General features: G+C 47.4%; 1 protein-coding gene across 43 annotated transcripts in view; it reads left to right on the forward strand.

The window, feature by feature from the left end:
• The window catches only part of Ttll5 (tubulin tyrosine ligase like 5), a 249,942-nt gene that overhangs the window by 193,738 nt on the left and 42,301 nt on the right, over window positions 1-13,903 (forward strand). For all 43 annotated transcript variants that reach the window (XM_042260944.2, XM_042260947.2, XM_042260948.2 and 40 more), the window contains one exon: window positions 8,196-8,407. In XM_042260944.2, the coding sequence (XP_042116878.2) occupies window positions 8,196-8,407 (212 nt within the window). The remainder of the gene's footprint in view (window positions 1-8,195; window positions 8,408-13,903) is intronic.

Genomic DNA, 13,903 nt, shown 5'->3' on the forward strand with positions numbered 1-13,903 from the left:
GTTGTGGTGACCCCGACCATCAAATTACTTCATTTCTACTCCTCATAACTGTAAATTTGTTACTGCTTTGAATCGTAATGTAAATACTTGCCTTTCTGTGACTGGTTTATTTTACTTAGCATCACATCCTTATGTTTTATCCATACCATTGCATGTGGAGAAAATGTTCTCACCGCACATAAGTATCATTTCCAAAGTAGAGTGTCCTGAGTGGATATGAATATGCTATTGTCTGTGTGTATCACATTTCCTTCTCCATTCATTCATCAGTACATACTTCAGTTGAGTCCATATTTTGGCTATCATCAATAATGCTTCACCGGACATGACAGTGTGTCTGTCATTTTTTTATACCTTAAATGCACATAGTATTATAATTTCAACACTGAAGTTTTAGATCGACTCCCTGTGCTTCTCCCAGAGGTAGAGAAGATGATATTAAATGTCTTGGGAGAAGGTCCAGGCTTGTTAATTAGCTACCTATTTGGACAACTAAAAAGGGGTATGTAATTAATTTATTCACAGTTGCTAGAGAGAAAGCCACAAGAATGAGTTAAAAATAAAGATTAATACCAGAATAAAATGAATATTCTTTAGAATTGTATGTGTAGATTAACACATTTGTCCAAAGACAGAAATGTCTTATGAAGTGGAGGAGAAAAATGGCGTCAGCATCAAATTGTGACGGAGCTTTTATGGGGTACAAGCCATTGCTACATAATGATCAAAAGGAAGTCAAGGAAACTAGTCCTCTGACACTTGGGAACAAAGAATACGAAGGGCGGTGGCGATGGCTCCGTCAGGCAGGCACTTGTCAAACAAACTTGAGGACCTGAGGTACGCACACCTCATGTGGAAAAGCCAGGCATGGTGCCGCTCGCTTGTAATCTCAGCCTGCGTGTGTGTGTGTGTGTGTGTGTGTGTGTGTGTGTGTGTGTGTGTGTGTGTGTGTGTAAAAGGAACAGTGAAGAATTGGGGGCCAGGTAATGGTGGCATATGCCTTTAATCCCAGTACTTGGAAGGCAGAGGCAGGCGGATCTCTGTGAGTCTAAGGGCAGCCTGGTCTACTGAAGGAGTTCCAGGACAGCCAGGGCAACACAGAGAAACCTTGTTTTAAAAAAAAAAAAAAAAAAAAAAAAAAAAATTCAGTTTTTTCATTCCACTCAAACATGTTTTACAATTTTACTTATGTGACTAGAATTATAAATCTATCCCATGTCACTTTGTAACATTTTACTATTGGTGTTAAGTCAGGTTTGATAACCATTTAGAAAACATATAATCATTCAAAGCAATAGGCCTACCTTTACAGATATGAAAAAAATACCAAGATATTTGGATGAGAAAGCAGGCCTCAGGACACCAGATGTCATGTGATGCCGTTTCTGTAAGCACAGAAATGTATGTGTATACACAGAGAATGTCTTCATTGTTGAGACAGTGTTAGCAGGTGTATCCCAGAGTAGAATTGGACCTGACTTTTAACACTGTTTTCCCTTTCCTAATGACCATGTGTTAAGGAAACTCAAGTTTTCCAAGAAAGATGAGCCCTCTGCCTGCCAAGCTTTTGTGTGCGTGCGATTGTGTTCACGTGGTACTGGACATTGAGGGAGTGAAGAAGGCAGCGGATAGCGGAGCAGGGGCACCAGTCACTGGAGCCCCGAGTGGCCACAGAACACCCCCGGGTCTGAGTGATTGGTTCTGTTGATGGGGACTGGGGCTCCTGAGGAAGGGGAGCCATGCGATGCTTGGGACGCGTTACCTTTCTTGCATGCACAATGGCCCTGGCTAAGCCAGCTGCTCCTAACTCTGAGACTGTTAACGCCATCTCCATTGGTTGGCTGTGAGGATTCTGGGGCTTACAAGTGCATTCAGTGATCTGGTTTTAATTATCGTCATTGCTCCTCAGATGTTAGCAGATGCAGTTAATTTAGGGGCTGTCTATTAACGCGTACTTGTTTCAGCTGGTTGATAACATGAAGTTCAAAGTTCTCTCTGGGTAAGCACCTGTGGCTTGCCTTCTGTGCAGTCAGTCATTAGAAGTATCAAGGCTTCCTTCCTTGTTTGTTGGCTTTAGAAATAGGTTGTGCTAGAGGACCTTGGGAAGCTCAGTGTCCTGTCTCTGGCATTTGTGTGATTCTCTCTCCGTACAGAAACAGTAGCACTTCTGGGGCTCTGTTCCTTCCCTGCCCGGCCACGGCCCTGCCCGGCCACGGCCCTGCCCGGCCACGGCCCTGCCCGGCCACGGCCCTGCCCGGCCACGGCCCTGCCCGGCCACGGGCACTGCAGCAGCAAGAGCTGCCCTTCTCTCGCGCAGCCCTGAGTCTTGTCCCAGCTGACAAACACTGTGAGTGGACGACAGCCAAGCCCTGCAGTCAGTGTGAAACAAAGGCCTTTTCGAAGCTTGCTTTTGCCAAAGCAGAAACACCGTCTTCACCCTCGCTTTGGCTCCGCGGTTCCTACGGCGTCACAAGCTCTCTCAAAACTCGTAATGTCTTCTTTTCACTGAACAGCTCTCAGCCTGGCGGGAGACAAGTGTGTGATTAGTGGTTTGCGTGTGCAAGAAAGTGTACCATCCCTGTCTGCGAGCTGCCAGAGAGGAAGCCTTTGGAAGTAGCTTTGTGTGCTTGCTCATGGGTATTTTATCCTAGTTAGATCCAAATCTGATGTAGAGAAAATGCTCCCTATAAGTGGAGCTGGTGTGAAAGGGCCCGGGGGTGGGGGGGGTGGGGGGGCTGCCCTGCTCAAATAGAGGCCATCCTGCTTCCCTGCCCAGGGTGCTCAGAGCATAAGCAGAGTCACTCTATTGCAGGGAGCCCTGCTCTGTCGTGGGCCAGCCTGAGAGAAGGCCAAAAGCAGTGTTTTTCTGGAAGGAAAAAGATGAAAGCCTCCTAGAATTTCATCTCTGGACAGCCTTAGCTTTGTAGTAAGAGGCCAGATCTTGCTTCCCCGCGACCTTCCCAGTCACAGCCTGTTTGCTTCTATCAGAAATCCCTCCTCCCCACCCACCAGCACCCTGTGTTGTGGGAGAAGGAGGCCTTTCTTTCCAGTCTTTCGCCTGGGGCCATGCCAACCCTCAAGCTGTGGTTTTCTGAGTCTCCTTACTATGGTGTGGCGTTTCCCACACCCAGCAAGGCAGCAGGAGGCATGGATATGTTGAGCAGGTCAGCGAAGTCCTTTCTCCAGTCCCTCGCTCCAAGCACACTCAGCATGAGAGACCTCCACCTTCATACCTGTGTTGTTGATAGTGTGTATCTGAACATGGCATGTCTTGAGAAGGAGCTTCATCTAATTCTCCTTTCCTTTTACGAAGGGTTATCAGGATAATTAATCCCAATAATCTTGGATTGGTGGGATTGCAGGATTGAGGCTCAGGGCAGGGGAAGGAAGCCTAGGGAAGCTGATTCCTGCCGCTGATCTGAACACATTCATTTAAGGTCTGCTTTTAACAGCCCCCAGTGTTTTTCCAGGCTGTTTCTTACAGATGTGATTGTTTTAATCCAGTTCCGATTAATCTCAGCTTTGGTGAGGTGTCTAAAGACTTGTCTCTGTTACTGAGTCTTTAACATTTCAGGTAATGTCCTGCTGGTATGTCACCATACACAGTTGTGATCACTTCATTGTCCATTGAGTGTCTAAGAGTGTGGTCACCAAACCACAAGTCATAGCTTTTTACTGCCCTTGGAAAGAGAAACTGCTTCCTGAAATACAGTCCATGCCTGTTGTATTGAGGCTTAAGCAAGCTTGAATCTGTGTAGACTGAAAATCAGTTAAATTAGGATTACAATTAACTGCATGTAACAGCTTACCTCTCCCTGGCCAATACATGAGTTAGGCATGTTAGAGAGTTTTTCCCATATAATTAGAGATCTGTGGAAGTACGCTCTTCCAGACACCATGGTGCCATCAGAAACCCATGTTCTCTCTTCTCCATCTTCAGCACGCTTTATTGACTGTGTTCATGCTGCCCCCATCTACCTCTGGCAGGTAATCTGTTTAGAGGGAAGCCAAGCAGTGCCAGCTCCGACTGTAAACTAGCTGTCCTCCTGCGCTGCAGAACCACACCCAGACACTCCTGTTTAGATCCCATTGGCCAGAATTGGGACCGTGCTTATCTTGGGTAGAAGAGAAGCAGGACGTGTAATTTTTTAAAGACACTTTAAGGGAAGCACACATTATTCGAACAGAATCTGAATAGTGTTAGTAGAAAGAGAAAAGTGGTAAGATCCAGGCCAGCTGAACCTGCGAAGTAAGACTTTCTCCACACCTGCTTCATTTTTGCTCTTCGAAGGACTTTGCACAAACTTTGCACTTGGAAAGTAAGCTTCCTTCCTTTCAGGATCTGCAGGGGGCTTGTTTAGACTTTGTGAAATAGATGTAAATACCACACAATCTAGGTACTAAAATCTAGAAAAAGGCCCTTCCCCAGTGTTAATATCTAAATGTAAATATACATGCCTGTCTTCTGTTCTCCTATTGTTACAAAAAAATCCAGTCGTTACTTAAAAAAAAAAAAAGAATAGCTGATATAGCACTGTGCGTGCTTGCTTGCGTGCGTGCGTGCGTGTGCACGCACTTCATTTGTGGTGCAAATGTTTATTAGGCATCAGATGCTCTGGAAGGCACTGTGGGTACAACAGAAATTAATTGTGGGGACTTGGAGATAGTTCAGTGAGTAAAGCATTTGCTGCCCGAGCATGGGGACCTGAGTTCACATCCCTGGTACATGTGCATTCATGTGTGCAAGTGTTCATGCACACCACATACACACACACACACACACACACACACACACACACACACTCCCTCTCAAAAACTTTGTTGGTTTATTTTTTGAGACAGGGTCTCACAATGTTAACCCTGGCTGTCCTAGAACTCCCTCTGTAGCCCAGGCTGGCCTCAAACTCCGAGATCCGCCTGCCTCTGCCTCCCAAGTGCTAGGATTAAAGGTGTGCACCACCACCACCACCACCACCACCACCACCACCCGGCTGAAAAACTTTAAACACAAACAATAAAAAAAGAGGAGAATTGAACAAACAAACCCAGACATTTCCATTGTGCACTATTTAGAAAAGAGTTTGAAACTGTGTTTGTAAGTGGCCACCACACATGGTGGAATGGACTAACTCTGGTAAGAGCCACAAGGATACATGTTTATAAGTGTTCAGAAGAGGAAAAGATTATTTCTGCCAGAAAGAATTGAGTAAATATGATCTGAGAACCTAAACATATGTTTTCATTTTAAGAGTTTGCGTTCCCAACTAGTGAGCATCATCATAAGACCAGAAAAAATATGTTGGAAAAATGCATAACCAACTACCATTCTCAGAGGATTACGGATAGGTGGGCTGTGTGCTTTTCGGTTCCTCCATAAACTGAGGACGAGGTTTGGGAAGGAATGAGTGTGTGTTGAGTGTCCGTGTGTGTGTGTGTGTGTGTGTGTGTGTGTGTGTATGTGTGCGTGTGTGCGTGTGTGCGCGCGCGTGCGATGCTTTGGTTAATTTCCAGGCACCTTTGTTGAGTTCCTGGGCCAGAGTGATCTGTGTGGTCTTCTTTCACCCTCCGACAAAGCAGCTACAACCGCCTGCAAGACAGTGAAGCTCCGAGGGGTTAGGAGACTGGAAGCGGTTGCCCGATAGTGACCATCAGAATAGCATTTGAGCCCAGGCACAAATGAGCAAAGCTGCCCTCTTTCCTGCCGTCTCTGGGTCTCCCTGTCTCTCACTGTGACCCAGTCTGGTCCCACAGCCAAACCTTAGCATCCTCTCTTCAGTCAAGCATTTCAGTCAACAGATTTCCTCTACACAGAGCCCTCAACTCAGTCCCTGTCCTATCTCCCTAGCCAGACTTTGGGACTCAGTTCCCAAAAATGGGACATCTCAGAGTCATAGAATAGAGAAGAAGCGCTAGACATTTTCCCACAGCCTCAATTCATCTTTAAAAAACAAAACAAAACATAATTTTTAATTGATTCTTTGGGAATTTCACATCATGTACCCCATTCCCACTCATTTCCCAGTTCCTTCCTTCATCCTTGTAGCATCCCCCTCCCAAGGAAAAATAAAAAATAAATACAAATAAGAATATTAATTAAGGGTCTGGAGAGATGGCTCAGTGGTTAAGAGCACTGGCTGCCCTCCCAGAGGACCCAGGTTCAATTCCCAGCACCCACATGGCAGTTCAGACCTGTCTGTAACTCCTGTTCAGGGAGGGGATCTGACACCTTCACACAGACATACATGCAGTCAAAACACCAATACACATAAAATACAAATAAATAAATTATTTTTTTAAAAAAGGAAAAATATTAATTAAAAAAATGAAAACAAAAGCAGACAACAGCAACCACAAAACCCCTTTGCTCCTCCGTCTTTCCTGCCTCTTCATTTGTCTCAGTGGCACTGGGAGCTGCTGTGTGTCATGCAGGAGACCCTTTCGTCCAAACAGCGTCACTTGCAAATGTACCTTGTGTAATGTGGTGTTGGTCGGGTTCAAGGCCTCTGACTTCTGGTCCACCATCTATACTGGACCCTCACCGAAACTCCTTGCAGAGACCCTGTTGCTGTGACTCCACAGGGCCAGTCCCTTCACTCACTCCAGCAGGCCACAGGTGGGGTAGATGTTGGGGAGTGCCAACTCAAAGCCCTGGATGTGGGCCTGGTGGTAGCCAAGTCAGTCTGGGCTGTTGGCACCACCCCCCTCAGGTCAGGAGTCATGTCAGCAATCCTCTGTCATGGTCATCCAGGCCCATTATCCCAGGGCCAGTGATGGCTGGGGTCAGCTCTCTCCTGGCTAGTGGGGGGTGGGCTGGCTAGGCACAGCCCTGGTACCAGCTTCAACACGTGGTTCAACACTTGATTCACATGGGTCCCTGTGTAACATGGGCAGTGGACCTCAACACAGACCCCAGCTGCTGCAGAACCACAGACTCAGACATGGCCAGCAGCAGCAGCTTGGGCCCAGATTTCACCAGGGGCCTGAGTGGCAGCACAGGTCTCGCAGATTGGCGTGAGCCTAGCTGCACCACGGTCCCTGGACTCCAACTGGCCCCAGGTGGCAGCCCAGACCTTGAGCAGTCACACAGCCTTCATTAGGATTTGCCTTACAAATGTGAGAGCCCAGGTTTGGATCCCAGAACCCATATAAATGCCAGGTGGGAGTGGTGGCCAGTTTGTAATTGAGTTAGAAGGCAGAGACACGGGGATCATGGAGCAAGCTGCCTAGTAATGCTAGCCAGATCACTGAGTTCTGGATTTCAGAGACCCTGCCTCAGTGAATAAAATGGAAGAACCATCAAGGATGATGATTCCCAATATCACCCTCAGATCTCCACATGCACATAAACATACACACACACAAACACACACAAGTGCCATACACCTGCAACATGAATACATAAATACATGTATACCACACATATACATAAAAGTGAAAAAAATATTCTAAGCATCCGTTTGGAAGAAATGTACCTTTGTGTCATGCAGATTGTGTGGCTGTCACCATGTTTAGGTGGTGTTTGGGGTCTCCACAGGCCCACCTCTTGCAGAAGGTACCCGGTGTCGGTCCTGCACTCATTGGGTGATGTGTTCGTAGAGTAAACTTGTTGTGTTGTCAGGCTTACATCTTCTGTTAAACTTTAGGTGGGTGAGGTGTCACTGTGCTGGGATTTTGAAACTAGCCCTCAAGGTCAGGCATGGCTTGGCTCCTAGTTTCTGCTCCTGCCTCAGTTCCCCAACTGTTTGTGCAGGTTGCCCTGGCCACATGGGCATCTTTGCTTCCCCCCAACCTGCAGACCTTCTAGAGCAGTACTGAAGTAGTCTAGCATCCCAGCCGTGGGGCCGGGCCGTTGCCCTCTGACCTGAGAGGACATTCACTAAACACTCGTGGAATTGAACAGCGTGGGGAGCTAATGAGCAGATGCTTTCCTTGTTCATGTGTACTAGCTAACCCACGGCGCCCGGCTGCCTTGATTCCTCAGTCGGTGTTTTCAAAAGCCCCTGGCAACTCCTCTTTGAGACACCTCTCTTCTCTGAACCCAGATCTGTCCGGCAACCTTAGGGGAGTTTCTCCCAACACTTACTTACCGGTTTCCCTTCCTCTCTGCGCCTCTTCAGGATTGCAGATCAGTTGTGTACAGCCACGGGTGGTGAAGGAGCTCTCCATCGATCATTTTCTTTTCTTCTTTCTTACAGGCAATCTTTGGCAGCCAGACACTACCTAACTCCAGTTTATGGACAATAAATAATGGTGCGGGCTGCAGAATTTCCAGTGCCACAGCTGGTGGCCAGAAGCCAAACACCCTGCCACAAAAAGTGGTGCCACCTCCAAGTTCCTCCACCTTGGTCTCCAAGCCCCAATCCAATCACAAACAAGGGCTCAGAAAGGCAGCATCCCAGAGGTCCAAGTAAGTTTCCTGTAATGGTATGTGCAGTTTCCAATGTTACATCAGTTCTAAACTCGTAGGACGCCTTCAAGACCATTTGAATTGAGATCACACCACCTGATGAAGAACAGTGCCAAACTTGGGACTCTGCCATGGTTGCAAATTGGAATCACCTGGGGAGGAACTGAACCCTGCAGTGTCTGGCTCTACCCTGAGGGAGGGGCAGCCACTGTGCTTTCAGGTTCCCTGGTAATTGGGTCGGGGAATCTACAGGGTTCAAGGTTATTGCTGAGCCGCGCTGCCAGCCTCTGTCACGAGCTGCAGACGGTGCACCCGACAATGGTCCTGAACTGTTGCCTTGGAGAAAGGAGGCGTGTCTGCTCTCGCTCACTCTGCAGAATCAGATCCTTTCCATTTCTTGTCCAATTCAGCCCTCCTCTTCTCCTTGTTTGCACATTTGTGTTCAGGCAGTTAACTTCATCAGCACTAGTCAAGCAGTGGTGTTTCTGATGCCTTTTGTAGGCCGCCTATTTTATACTAAATAGGATATCTAGAGCTATTTATGTATCGCTCTTTCTCATTAAGACTCCTCACTCGGCTGTCCTTCGCCAGCTCAATCTTCGAAACTCCAGACATGTAGTACTGCTTTTCCCCCTTTGGAGGGTGAATCAAATTGTAGATTGGAGTCAAAGCAATCCCCTGTGGCTCTCTTAATCATATTGCTGTCCTTATTCATTTACTCAGCAAATATTTACTCAGTGCCTGCTAAGCACTGAAGAGCAGGAGAGTCCCGCTGCAGTGACCTCGTGCTCCCTGGAGCGTGAGGGCAGGGCAGGGAAGGCTGCAGGTGAGTGCCGGTGGCGCACCCAGAACGTAGTCAGATCCTGACGAGTGCAGCCCCAGTGTGCAGCCTCCCGAGCCCTCCCCCAGTACCCATTCTCCTGGTTGACACTTTGAGCAAGTTACTTAATCTCTTGGCCTTCATCTCCTCGTTTGCAATATTGGGGCAGGAATCACCTGCTTCAGAGGTAAGGCGAGAAACAGGAACTAAGTGAGCGGTAATCGTCCTCTGATGGATGCTGAAGACACTCTGCAGCTCTGAGAAGCTCACAGCTAACCATTTGGAAGCAAATGTTGAATCTGCTGATGTGTTCCTTGTGGACGCTCCAGCATGGGCCTGGGGGGGTCTGGGTGGTGCTCGTGAAGAGCTGGACTTGGGTGGCAGGGCTGGAGATTTGAAGGCACAGCTCGCTGCCCTGAACTTGCTGCTGCCAGGGAAGCCCCGCCGACTCCCGAGATGGAATTGCAGCTCTTGGGGCAAATTCTGCTTTGCTGCATTTTTGTGGTTTCTTCTTTGTGACAGGCAGGAGTGTGGGAAAACCGGAAACAGCTCAGCATCAAAAATGCACAGAAGGGGGGAAGCAAAGATTTCTTCAGAATTTAGGAAATATAATCCGAGTATAAGAAGGCATGCTGTGAGGCGATGTTCCAGCAAATAGTTTCCAATTTGCCTTTAAACCCAGCATAAGTCTGTGGGGCTAAGTGAGCACTAATGGAGGGAGACCTTACCATTCTCTCACATGCAGAACGCCCAGTGTTGTGGAGGCCCCATAGATACTTTCTATTATTATATCGTCATCATCATTACTGTGGGAGTAGTCGGGGGAGAGCAGAGAGAGAATGCACCCACATATACTATGGCACACATGTGGAGGTCAGAGGGCAACTTTGGGGAGCCGGTGCTGTCCCGGACCCAGGTCATCAGGCTTGCACAGCAAGAGGTTTTATGAGCTGAGCCCTCTTCTCACTTAAAAGAAAAAGAATAGTACAGGGTTTGTTGTTTGTTTGTTTATGTCTATTTTTTTTCTGAACTGACTCATGAATTACCTTAATTTTAGACTTACCAAAAAAAAAAAAAATTACAGGGACAGCACAGTCAGTCCCGAGGTACCCACCAGCTTTGCTCACTGTTAGCATCGTTCCCGTAGGTAGGCTCGGGTCATTCCACGTTGGAAGCTGCTGCTGCTGCTGCTGCAGTATTGTGAGCTACACTTTATATGTTATTTGGATCAGTGAAGTCTTTTGCTCTTTTGTTTGTTTTTTGAGACAAGCGGTGCAGTCCTTTTTAATCCACAGAAATGTCCACAGCTCCTGGAGTCAGAACCTTGAGCATCATTTGGTCCATTCTTGCTCTTCTAGAACGATTCTTGTTCCTGGCCATTCTAACAACTTTCTCACATCCCCGTGGTTCAGCTTCCTACTTTAAAACAGGACTAATGGCAGTAGTACCTGGCTAAAGGGATCGTGAAGAGAAATGAATTCAGAAATGTTGAGCGGAAATACAGTGCGTGCTCCACAATGCTTGTTAAATGAGGCTTACGTGCTATTATGGTTGACCGTGAGATAAGAGTCAAGAAAATTCCGTGTAGTTTGTTTACTGTGTCCCTGAAAGATGTGTTGCTTCGTTTGTCCCCATCTTGGTAGAGCCTTCCTTCTGGTTCAGCTCAGATTAACCAAGAGCCGTCCGTCCTGACTGGTGGGACTGAGTCACGCTCAAGAATGCCACGGAGGCCCCAAGAGACAGAGCTAATGAGAAGTTGTAATGAGCGTTTCCCCATGCCAAGCCCTGTGCTTTTGGGTTGAACTTGCAGCTTCTCCTAGCACAGAGGTTGGCATCAGACAGGCAGAAGCAGTTTCCAAGAGCATCATCAAAGTTTCCACATCCTAGAGGTTGGGTCTGGAGAACAATAGAACATCAGAGATGGAATGTCCTTTGGATTTGGGTGCAGAGGGAACTGAAAATGAAAACATTGGGGTCCTGTTTCATTATGATAATAGTCAAGTCTTCTTCCCATCTGTGAAACAAAAAACCGCTGCCCCTCCTGAATAATTCGCCCGAATAGCTTGCTTTCCGTTGATGCAGTTGAAAGCTTCTTTATGAGCGCATTTGTGTTTGAGGCTCGCTTCACAACCATTTTCCTGGTCCAGCAGTTCTTGCTGTCACTCACGAGTTCCTATACCCCGACTCTTCCTGTCAGTTCTGTGAGGAGAGTGGACATTTCTTCCTCCTCTCCCTTCCCCTCACTTGTTTTCAACTATTTACATAGGACCAGTCACCTCTCTTCATTTTCCTAATGCTTGAAACACTTCATAATTTAGTGTCCATCTCACCACCTCCTTTCACTCGTGTGTGTGTGGCATTTCTTCTACAAGATAACTGAATTAAAAGGGACGGACAGCAGCTTGTCAACCCCTAAATGCATCAGAACTGTTTCTTCCCTGTGACGTTTCTTTTCAGAACCATGTATTTCCCAGGAAATATGGGAAAAGAAACCCAGGGAGGTTAAAGATTGCCAGGCAAATTGATCGGCTCCTGAATGAACCAGATCAAAGCGGTTGTAACTTGGGAAACTTCTCCTAAGAAAGTAAGGGGCGGGGCATGTTGGCTCAATAGTGGAGCATATGTTTAGCAGGTATGTGGTCCTAGGATCCTAGAGGAAAGGACAGGAGAGGGGATGGGGAGGAAAGGGGAGGAGGGACAGAGGAGAACGGGGACGAAGAGAGGAGGAAGAAGACAGAGACCGAACTACAGTATTAAGTCGCTTTGCCTCAAGTGACCGTAGTGGGAATTTTGTTTCTTTGTTTTTCGAGACAGGTTTTCCCTGGCTGTCCTAGAACTCGCTCTGTAGACCAGACTGGCCTCAAACTCAGAGAAAATCTTATCTTTGCCTCTAGAGTGCTGGGATTGGAGGAGTGTGTCACCACATCCAGACTTAGTGGGAGTTTTTAAAGGTAACTGAGTGCTGTCCTGTCCAGCACCTAGGACAGTGGTGTTTGTTAAAGACTTGGGGATTAGGAGGAGGAATGTATTAAGAGCTAAGCAGCCTGGTCAAACCAAGTATCAGCATATGACTGGAGCGTCTGCGGAGGTCAGCAGTATGATGAAACCTGCTCTGGGATAAATGTCAGAAGAACATAAAAATAAATGTCCAGGAAGACACATGTATGTATGTGTCTTCCAGCTTTTTCTTGTGTGAGTCAAGGCAGTGAGAAGATTCTAGAGAAAGTCCTCAGGAGCTGTAATGGTCCAAACCTCCTTGTTGTGGGGGTAGCCGCTGCCATACTGTAGATTAACTATTATCTGTCCATCTTGCGGTCTTTTATTATATGATTTGAAGAAACATGGTTGAGTCTGTTGTATATCCATCCTCTATAGGGAGTACTCAATGTGTTCCTAAAAGTGGTCATTGTAATTAGTAGCTGTACAGTTTTCATGCTAGAGTAATAGGATGTAGCATGGGTGCTAGTGTAGGAGGGTACACAGGTGGCTGAGCCAGAACCAGTACTCTTGGCACCCAGAACGCTGACCACATACTTCCCAGCAGACCACGGTCTTCAGAAGTCCCTACCAGTCCTCTTCAATTGTATGTGTACAGCAAGTGCAGATTAATCATCCTAAAATACTGCTTTTGGAAATCCAAAGCAAGCACTTGGGGGCGCAGCCCCTCCCTTTCCATGCCAGCTTTACCACCTACAGGGCTGGGAGGCACTCAGAAGGAGGAAAGAGCAATGCCACTCTGCTGCCGAGTTCTTGCTAGGTGCCACGCAGGAAGGACGGGGTTCAAGATCAACACTGAAGGCCTTTCATATGGCTCCTGTGAAAGTGCAGTCTGTGACGTGCGTGGGAGGCTGGAATACGCTCACATGGCCCCCTCCCGCTCCAGAGCACAGCCGGAACCCAGAAGAAATAAGAAGTCAGGAGGTTAGATTCTCTTGTCGTCTCTCTGTCGCCCTCATCATTTGGGCCCGAAGAGTGGCTTAGGGGGTCGTCAGGTTTGCTCCTGGTGTGAACATTGGAGAGACAAGGCCCAGCACCCTCCTCAGCAGAAGTCACACTGGTTGTGTGTAGTGAGTAGTGTGAGAGTCACAGAATGAAGCCGGGCGGTGGTGGCGCACGCCTTTAATCCCAGCACTCGGGAGGCAGAGCCAGGCAGATCTCTGTGAGTTCGAGGCCAGCCTGGTTTACAGAGGGAGTTCCAGAACAGCCAAGGCTACACAGAGAAACCCTGTCTCAAAAAAAAAGTCACAGAATGATGACTCTTCTGTTAGTGGTTCATCCGTGGGTCATTGGATTAAAACCCTTACCTTTCTTCCCTGCCTGCTGGGGTGAAACTGTGACATGATTGATGGAGATTTCCTTCCTTTGCTTTGCATCTCTTAAGACTTTCTTCTTTAAAAATGAGCAAATAAATATTGAAAGCTCCCTGCGTCTGAGGATGGATTAAAAGTATTTATAGTAAAGATCCAGAGGCTTTGCCAACTCCAAAAGTGAGCTGAAGTGTGAGCGAGAACAGCATTTTAGGAAACATTTCAGTTGTATTCCTAGCAGACTTTAAAGAGGAGTGTATCGTGTTCTAAGTTAGCAAAGGTGTCAGAGAAAGTGCAGGCACCAGGGCTGCCTGAGAAACCAGGGGAGTCCAGTGACTCAGAGCCAGGCGGAGGGGAACGGGGAATTCC

This window comes from Peromyscus maniculatus, chromosome 14 (genome assembly GCF_049852395.1).
Source record: "Peromyscus maniculatus bairdii isolate BWxNUB_F1_BW_parent chromosome 14, HU_Pman_BW_mat_3.1, whole genome shotgun sequence".
NCBI lineage: Eukaryota > Metazoa > Chordata > Mammalia > Rodentia > Cricetidae > Peromyscus > Peromyscus maniculatus.